Consider the following 9,595-nt stretch of genomic DNA (forward strand, 5'->3'; position numbering starts at 1 on the left):
AAAAAAAAAAAATAACAAAGAACAAAAATATCTTTGCACTGACATCACATAAAGAATTTACGGAAAAAGAAGATACAGGATATAGGAACAATAGTGACGAATAAGAAATCTGAGCAGTAGAAAAACTTGGGACTCGAAATTAAATTCAAGACCACTCTTTCACGAGACGGAACAGTGATAATTCACCCAGTTAGAATTTCTTAAAGCTCCAAATTCTTTGCATTTCAATCCCATTGCCGGTAATAAATACAACTCTTCCACACCCCGCTGATATGTTATGCATACACAGAAAAGATAACTAGACAGATAAATGAGGAAAAATAAGTTATGAAACAGAAAAATGAAACCGAAATAACAAACTTCAAAAGAAAACCTTACAAAAGAATGACAATACTATATCGTATCATCTATATTTTCCAATATACTGAATTCGTTCCGGGAAATCACACAATAAGATGGTTATTTCTTCACAACCATAGCAAAAATTGATGGACAGGTTTAAATAATAGAGATAATAATCAACTCAAGATCCTTGAAATTGATATATCCCATGAAGCACTCATTCTTTTCATTTCTGCCAAAGGGATCAAACAACAATTATCCAAAAACTGTGGAAAACATTCTGAATGCACAAAAAGATAATACTATTGGGAAACGCAATAAGTTACAGTGACGTGCATTTTGTAATTCTGTATCAACACAAATCATCTAGCTGAGTCTCTCACTGGATCAACTCTTCTTTTTAGATTTCTCTCCTCGTTTACGCCTCTTTTCCTCTTCGCGCTTTTGTTTCAATTTTATTGAATTCGTTAACTTGTATGTGACCAGTGCTAAAATTGTAAAGCTGGATTTCACTTATATTAAAATCGAATTCACGAAAAATCTGTCATGACAATATTTTCAATATAGAATCATGAACCGCGAGATGAAGACCGAGGAATAGCTTATATTATGTAGGGATGAAGGCAGCTGTCTCCCAAGAGCTGAAGCAACTGACAAATCTTTTTCCTTCTTCATAACTATTGTTTTCAGCTCTTAACAAATTATGTATCAATCCACATAATAATTTTAAACCATATTGAATTAGAGAACGTTTTATTTCTCAGTGGAACTAAATCTGACCACACATCATGTTTCAAATCAAACTAAATTAGTTCTTATCATAGCTTCCAGTTAAATCGATCCGCAAAAAAGAAAACAAAATTGCGCCAAATAACGTGCAGCAGAAAAAGTTCCACATGCAAAGTAAATCAAGTTGAAATTTTCTTTTTCTTTTTTCGAGAAAAACTGACCCACAATGGCGACAACGATCACCGCTGGTATAATAAAAACTGAATTATCAAAGCTATGTTGAAGAGTGCTTCTACCACTCAATTCAACCATCAGATTCCAGATACGGCTAAGCGAATACCAGAACTGGAAAAGAATACCAATTACAGGATAAAATTAAGATGCGAAGAAGATGTTACGCAGCGTTAACTGCACACTTCCAAAGTACCTCAGGTATTCAACTAACATCTGTATTCGGGACATCTCCAACCAACAACACCTCTCACCCATGCATGAACTCTCTTGCAATAACAAATTTGGATGCCAACGCATCTCCGTGAAACAGGTCGTCATCAAACCGGCGCATTTTAGACGCGCTACGAAAAGATATCCCATCAAGAGAAGGGCTTTTGAACGCATTCTTTCATTTGGTTTATCCTTAATTTGGCTCATTTATATCTGGAAAATGTAATTGTCACCCAATTTCAATTCCATAAGATATTTTTCTTTTGCAATGACCGATGATAGTAATATTTTTAGCAGAAGATGGAAATTGTTGTCATAAATGTCCTAAAGATGTAGGAAAGTAATGAGGTCAAGTTTAGAGTTCGAGTAGTGAACTCATGTTCAGAATTCGAGTGGTGAAATCTCACAGTACTCACAGTTCGAATAGTGAAATCATCACAGTTCGAGTAGTGAGATTATGTTCAGAGTTCAATTGCTGAGGTCAAGTTGAAGTTCATGTACTGAGGATGGGTTATATGTATACGTTTTATACACCAATGGTACCGTGATAACTCATATTGCTAGTGGTAACATCCTCTCAATACATTCTATTAGTGATAGCGACGGTAGAGGTCAAGAAGAATAGATAAAAACACTCATTTCTTTCTTCCGTTTTATTTTAGGCAAGGATGCACTATTTTTGGCACTTTAAGTGTTTGTCTCATAATGCATTCTTTTCCGGCCAAATAAAATCTTAACTCTTAAATTCCGGATATGAGATCCAAGTGATCGCTACGAAAACTGGATTGCGTGGTACGGACAGTGACTGTGATAATGATGAATAATGAATTCGTAAAATATTCAATTGTATGTCATGGATTTATTCATATCATTGATTTAATAACTTAAAATGTAATTTTCATCAAAATTAGTTTTCTAATATTTATGTATTGTTCATTTTAATCAATTTTTACTGAAAATGGAAAAAAAACTTGACTTTTATAACTTCCAGTAATATAACTGTATACTTATCATCATATTGAAATTTATTTATGTAGGAACGGGGAAGGAAGGTTAACAGGTTAATTTTAGGTAAATGCTAATAGATTTGTAAAAGGTTAATAGGTTGATCATGCCATTTTTCGCAATTGATCGATGAATTCAATTCTAGTTTGTTGCTGTTAGTAACACAGTTCAATGATCTCATCCTCGTTCACGCGTACTTTGTACCCTTTGCGGTGCAGTGATACATATATCATCAACAACAATCTTAGATCGTTTCAATATGAGGAGGAATGGGAGTAGAGCAGAAATAGAAATGAAATGAATGAAAAAGAAACCAATGCGAACTTAAGATTGCTTAGAATACGGGACAGAATGAGATGGACGATAATATTGAACGAGATTTCCTTTCCGTTTTTTTTTTTTTCAAATAAGAAAACCCATAAATTTAAAATGAGTGACCCATAAAATGCTGGTCAGAAGAGAACAGTCTGTAGTAAGACGAAGTAATGGTGCAGTAATATTTTTCTGCGGTTCTTCCTTCCGTAAGACTTCCACTATCCATTATATAGGATTCGGCCAGCTTCTGGGATTCCTTATCATGAATCTGGGAATTCCCTTGATAAAACTCTTCATTGGTTGTGAATTCTTTGATGAGAGTAACAGAGTAGGCTTACGCGAAGCAAGCCCGTCATTAAATAATTTGTAGGTTAACCTGATTGAACCCATGCTTCCCGACAAAATTCTTCTGTAATGATGAATTGAAGAGGAAACAGGAAGAGGTAAAGAAAGGAGGGGAAAGAAAAAGAAAGGAAGGAAGGAAAACAAAGCGATAAAAGGGGACGATAATTAGGAAGTAATTGTCAGGATGCTGTACCGTACTGTTTTCGGAATCGTATGAGAAATAAACTCTTTGAATCGCTATATGGTAAATTCCGTCATCTTCCCAATTTTGTAGTTTGTTTCCTTACTGTTCACTTTGGCTATCGTAAAATTAAAGAATAGAAGCATGAATTCAGTTGAACTGGATCAGCTCACTTTCTGAGTTGCAGGTTTCGATGTTATTTGCTAGAGGTGTGGCAGTACGTTGTTCAAAATATTTAACCAGTGAGACTTTCTCTCATATTTTCATTTTAGTCGATTTTGAGTAAAATTTTACACTGAAAATAGTTTGAATCATTTTGATGAAGTCAGCATGAATAAATGAAGTTGGAAACATTTCTCAGCTTAATCATGAAACCTTTGATCACTGTTTTCAAAATTCAACTGGACTGTTTAATTAAATGTGATTTTAATGCAGTACCGGTAATACGAAGCATTGTCCGTCTTGCAAGTACAAATGTTCATATTAAACCGAATGGTGAGTTTTTCGATTTCAGAATTTTAGATTTAAATTAGACGGTCAAGTTTTATTGGACAATGATTTTCTTTTCGAATCTTCGATTTGATACGGATAAAACTTAGAAGCTAATAGACAGACTGGAGAGAAGATCCATATTTACTGCTATAAAGAGATAGGAAGAGCTTTACCATTTTCTTCTTCAGATAAAGTTTTGATGAAACCAGGAGTAATTATCTCAAAACATCAAGAAATGAATGAATCTAATAGCCGCGAAACGGTAACGTTAAAGGTAGAAGATGGTATAGCTATAGTGAAAATCGACCTTCCTAATGCGAAAGTAAACAAAATATTTCTATTTATGTAGTTTACTTGTTATTATTGGTAGCTCTTATTGTAGACTAATTTGTAGAAATAATTGGCAAACCCTTTCCCTGCTTTGATCTTTTTTTTATTTTGAGATTTTTGACTTTCCTCGAAGAAACTAATTTAGTGTTACACTACTATTCGGTGGAATTTTAATTCTTTCTGTAGGAAAATGTCTTGAATGAAACAGTTGCGGCTGATTTGCGATACTGTATGGATCGTATCGATGCCGATGCTTCTGTTAAAGGGATAGTGATAATATCTGGGAAGCCGAATACATTTATCGCCGGTGCGGATATCAAAATGTTGTCTAAGGTAAATACCAAGGTGTAGTGATTGCTCGATGTGAGCAATAATTTTTATAGCAATGAACTTAACATTTGTTTAAAAGGACTACAAGAGCTTGTAGCAACTTCCCTTCTGAAGTTGGATGAACTTAACTTGAGCCACAGCATACTTAAATGATTTTTAGAAAGTTATGTTTTTTCATTCTTTATTGATGATGATCGATCTTGCCGTGTTGCAGTGTTATGGGTAGTATACAAGGAAGATGGCACTGAAATTATTTCAAATTTTCAAAAATTCTGACATTTAAATTTCACACTTCAATTTCTATCAAAAGAGATTCTTGCCCAAAAAAAAAGGTTTCAATATTTCAGTGTAAAAGTTCTGCAGACGCTCGGAAAATTTCGTCCGATGGACAGCAGGATTTTTTACGAATTGAAAATAGTCAAAAACCGGTCGTTGCAGCCATAATGGGTACCTGTATGGGTGGTGGTTTAGAGCTAGCACTTGCATGCCATTACCGAATTGCCATGAATGTACCAAAAACGTTGTTTGCATTACCTGAGGTACATTATTATTGAGTCTATCGTCGTTCATACCTCTTCTTACAGTATTATCGTAGATGTCTTTGAAAATTTGGAAATTTCGTAATCCTTACCTCTATTGTTTGCTGTTATAGCTATTACTGCAATATCAAATAGCTTAGCAACTATAACATTTTTGTCATCCATTTAATAGATTTGAGGCAATGAAGCAGATCACCGAGTCTAATCTTCCCTGAAAGATGTCATTCACAATTGTTGCTGATTTATATTGGTTCAGGTAAAGTTAGGCCTACTTCCTGGTGCTGGTGGTACACAACGTTTACCAAAGCTGGTATCGATCACTGAAGCCCTTGGTATGTTACTTACTGGGAAAACGTTACCGGCAGTTAAGGCGAAGAAAATTGGTTTAATCGACCGAATTGTGCAGCCTATTGGAGCTGGAGTGAAGCCTGCTGAGGAAAATAACTACAATTACCTTGAACAGGTGAATCTATTTCGAAATCCTTCATCTCTTATTTGAAATACATTACCACATTACTTTTTTAGTTTCTGGAACTCATAATTCTTGATTTTTTAAATAATAAAGTTCATGAAGAGAAGTGGAAAGGGATTCGAAAGCTAATTATTTGGTTTATTAGTTCTGTATCATACTTTAATATCTTTAGTTCAAGCCCGCAATTTTCTCATCTTTCTTTACACTAGAATTTCGTCCGTGCACAACCGCATATAATATGAAAGAAGTTTCTTCAGATTGCCATTGAAGCCGCGCGGCAACTGTCTATGGGAATGTTAGAAATAGATCGCAAAGGATCTTTCTGGAAAAAAGCCACAGATTATGCACTGACGAAAACCCCACTCTTCAAACATTTTATTTTGAAAAAAGCACAGGAAAACGTAAGTTACCATTTTCCTTCGGAAAGGCCTTTGAATTACAGGTTTCGGCCTGTTCAAATTTATATTAAAGATGAAAGGAAGACACAGTAAGTCTGTTTTCTTTCAGGTTATGAAGATGACTTTTGGAAACTATCCGGCTCCGTTAAAAATTCTGAGCGTTGTTGAAAGTGGAATAACGAAAGGGTCTGATTTAGGTTATCTGGAAGAATCAGAGGTTACTCCATTTTTTTTCAAAGCTATTTGCAGTTTTCTGAAATTAAATGCTTTCTACATTCTTATTGGGATCGACATTTATCCGTTTTCAGGCTTTTGGAGACTTAACTCAGACAACACAGTGTAAAGCTCTCATTGGTGTTTTCAATGGCAGAACCGAATGCAGACGAAATAAGTTTGGGGAATCAAAAAAAATTGAGTAATGACTTCAATTTTTACGTAAAACATCTGATAATTCCCAGTTTCGCAAAAATAGGCATAACATATTTCGGGTAGTGAGATTCAAGTACGGCAAAAAAAAGGTTTGAAGCATCGGAGTTATAGATCGCTTACATGTAGCAGAATAAATTTGTAGGAAGATGTAGGAAATATTGATGTAGTAAGCACCAAGGTTAAGCCCAGGCCTATCTAACCCAAGTTTTTTGAGTCAAAATAGACTTTGGCTCGACTCCTAAACCATAAGTCACAATGTTTTCCTTGATTTCTTAAATTTTAGACTTACGGGGAATTTAATTATATTTTTGGAATGGTCATCTTTTTTGTAGTTACTCTTATAAATTACTGAGCGTTGAAACGATTAGGCTACTCAGCAGAGAAGCCGCAGTCACAAAAATTTTAAATACTTGATAACTTGAAATACTTCATCACTCTCTACTCCTTCTATTTTGTTAGAAATTTTTCAAATAGTTGATTACCTTTACGATGGAATTTTCTGCAGTTTTTGATAGTTTCTTTTTTCTTTGAACCATAACTTTGCAGTAAGTTAGCCGTGATTGGTGCCGGTTTGATGGGTGCTGGTATTGCTAATGTTTCGATTGACAAAGATATTGAGACATATCTGCTGGATAGGAATGATGAGGGCTTAGCACGAGGTCAGAATCAAATTCACAAGCATTATGACGGAATGGTAAAAAGAAGAAAAATCACTAGTTATCAGAAACATAAATTTATGGCCAATCTAAAAACAACTTGTATATATGATGATTTGCATGACTGTGATGTGGCTATTGAAGCTGTTTTCGAAGAACTTCCTTTGAAACATGAAATAATCAAGAAGGTTTGTTAACTCTTAAACTGCAATATTTCTGAGGAGAGTTCCGCCAACTAGGGAATTTGTCCTTTCGTTTTGTAGAATCTATGGGAAATAATCCAATTCGAAAGAGACGAGAAGTTATGTAACTGAAAATTTTTGTGTAGTTGGCACCACGAATAAAGTCTCGAGTTTTAAATCCCTTCAAATTTCCAAGTTGTTAATGATTTGTTCAGATTTAGAGAAATCATACCATGTGCAGCTAAATTAGTAATGAAAGACCATTTATCATTATGAAAAAATTTTAGAAACGATTCCAGGTAAGTGAATTATTTGTTAATTTTTCACTACTTTGCACAAAACTTTTCTTGCAGCTGGAATCGGTAGTACCAGAGCACTGTATCATTGCATCCAACACTTCAGCTCTTCCAATTACACAAATCGCATCGGTTTCCACTCGACCGGAGCGTATTATTGGGATGCACTACTTTTCTCCAGTTGAGAAAATGGAGCTACTTGAAATAATAATCACGAAAAACACTAGCAAGGAAGCTATCGCTGCAGCTGCACAATTAGGATTAATTCAAAATAAATTGGTTGTAGTGGTTAAGGTAAGTTGATTTTGCAAAGTTATAAATATCGAGCATATGTCTCCCAATTTTAGATCTCCTAGTTCTTAGATTGAAGAATAGCTCTTAAATTTTTCTAGCTCTTAGATTTTTCAATCTAGCTCTTAGATTTTTGGCTTCTCTTTTTGTTGGAATTCGTGCATATATTATAGAAGCAAATATTCTCCAGATTTTTTTGGTCGTTTCCGTCCAAACTTATTGATCATTTCAATAGCTTTACGTTGTTCTTTTTACATCAGTGATCGAAAGACTGCGATATTGTGGTATTGTTATTCATGGATAATCTGAGTGAGGGGTAATAAAAGCAACTGGGTAATCTGAGCTTTGTGACACTTCTTTATTCTTACTCATTTGTGGCAAGCTGAAACAAATGCTTCATTGTTCTTCATTTTTAAGTTAAACTCAAACTTTTGACCAAATTGACAATTTCAATGTTGGAATGCAGGACTGTCCGGGATTTTTTGTCGTCCGTTGCTTAGCTCCAATGATGAGTGAAGTTGTTCGATTACTTCAAGAAGGTGTTCATCCAGATGAAATTGATGAGGTGACAAGAAATTACGGTTTTCCAGTTGGTGCGGCAACGCTTGCAGATGAAGTAGGGATTGATGTGGCACATCATGTTGCGAAGTTTCTGGGAGAGGTGAGAACAGCAATTAATAAAGTCGTAAAATTGATAATCAAGTGAACTCAACATTCGGTTGTAGTGATCTGAATTCCTCAATCACGGTTCTGAGCTGCTCAATTACTGTCCCTTAAGAACTTGGCCCATCCTTTTGGGGTGTATTGGAAATAGAATGGGTGAGACAACATCAACACCTGCTAAATTGATATAACCTATCTTCAGTACCTTATTGTGTAGTGTTCCCATGTAGAAAGCATAGATCGGTAACACAGTCATATGGATGATCTGTTTATTAAAGGAATTTCTCATAGAAATTGATTTTTTTCAGTTTACACACACTTCCAGGCATTAGGTCCACGAATTGGTGGTGGCTCGATTACAGTATTGGAAGAAATGATTGCATCAGGGTTCAAAGGTCGCAAGTCGGGCAAAGGGTACTTCATCTACGATGATTCCAAAAGGCTCGGTATTTTTGCTAAAAAGAAGCCTGTAAACGAGGCAGCAATAAGAATTCTTCGCAAGCACCAATTAACTCCTGTTTCGACAGTGTAAGCTATTTGGTTTCTGAGCGTGTAAGATTCAGTCTTTAGTTTAATATAAACTCCGTAGTCTTTGCAAAGTTTTTTAACTAACACATTTATGTATACCAACATTAAGCATAATTTTGGTGCGATAAAACTTTTTTTATAGAAGCAGTGTTCTCGATCGTCAACTTCGAATATTATGTCGTTATGTAAATGAAGCAGCCATTTGCCTTGAAGAAGGCGTCATTTCATCACCGGTAAGCTTGCTTGTTCACTTTCAGTAGTTAATTTTATTTTCGACAAAATAATATGTGAAATAGATGAATACAATTCAATAGGTGGAGGAAGCAAAGAAAGTTTTTGAGAGAACTATTACCTTTCTATGAAGCCAGCTTGTAAAGCCGAGCGAGAAAAAATGTTACCTCAAAAGTTCGAATTTATTCTGGCTTCACGAAGATTTCCAGAAGTTTCATTTATTCACTGGATGGAGAAATATATATAGTAGCATAGTTTAGGAAAATGTTTTAAAACAGTTTCAAAATTAAATTTAAAAAAAAGTAGAATTTCAGTCAGATGGTGATACGGCGTCGGTGTTCGGTGTCGGTTTTCCACCTTTCTGGGGTGGTCCATTTCGTTTGTGGATATGTACGGT

The 9,595-nt window shown here is 35.1% G+C and overlaps 2 protein-coding genes across 2 annotated transcripts in view; one reads left to right on the forward strand and one right to left on the reverse strand.

Moving 5' to 3' along the window:
• Positions 1-729: 729 nt before the first annotated feature.
• Positions 730-1,689, reverse strand: LOAG_09849 (hypothetical protein; the record flags this gene model as incomplete). The annotated part of the gene is made up of 2 exons (XM_003145376.1): positions 730-830; positions 1,470-1,689. The coding sequence occupies 2 exons, from the start codon at positions 1,687-1,689 to the stop codon at positions 730-732; spliced, it is 321 nt and encodes a 106-aa protein (XP_003145424.1).
• A 1,507-nt stretch (positions 1,690-3,196) lies between these two features.
• Positions 3,197-9,595, forward strand: part of LOAG_09850 (fatty acid oxidation complex) — a gene marked incomplete at its 3' end in the record, with an annotated part of 7,219 nt that continues 820 nt past the window's right edge. Inside the window, exons 1-16 of the mRNA XM_020448029.1 lie at positions 3,197-3,424; positions 3,549-3,603; positions 3,797-3,856; positions 4,042-4,175; positions 4,370-4,516; positions 4,861-5,052; positions 5,309-5,515; positions 5,782-5,925; positions 6,032-6,139; positions 6,231-6,337; positions 6,898-7,195; positions 7,543-7,779; positions 8,243-8,437; positions 8,765-8,967; positions 9,110-9,200; positions 9,513-9,576. Coding sequence (XP_020301792.1) covers positions 3,422-3,424; positions 3,549-3,603; positions 3,797-3,856; positions 4,042-4,175; positions 4,370-4,516; positions 4,861-5,052; positions 5,309-5,515; positions 5,782-5,925; positions 6,032-6,139; positions 6,231-6,337; positions 6,898-7,195; positions 7,543-7,779; positions 8,243-8,437; positions 8,765-8,967; positions 9,110-9,200; positions 9,513-9,576 — 2,245 coding nt within the window. The 5' untranslated portion in view covers positions 3,197-3,421. The remainder of the gene's footprint in view (positions 3,425-3,548; positions 3,604-3,796; positions 3,857-4,041; positions 4,176-4,369; positions 4,517-4,860; positions 5,053-5,308; positions 5,516-5,781; positions 5,926-6,031; positions 6,140-6,230; positions 6,338-6,897; positions 7,196-7,542; positions 7,780-8,242; positions 8,438-8,764; positions 8,968-9,109; positions 9,201-9,512; positions 9,577-9,595) is intronic.

This window comes from Loa loa (genome assembly GCF_000183805.2).
Source record: "Loa loa unplaced genomic scaffold supercont3.118, whole genome shotgun sequence".
Classification (NCBI taxonomy): domain Eukaryota; kingdom Metazoa; phylum Nematoda; class Chromadorea; order Rhabditida; family Onchocercidae; genus Loa; species Loa loa.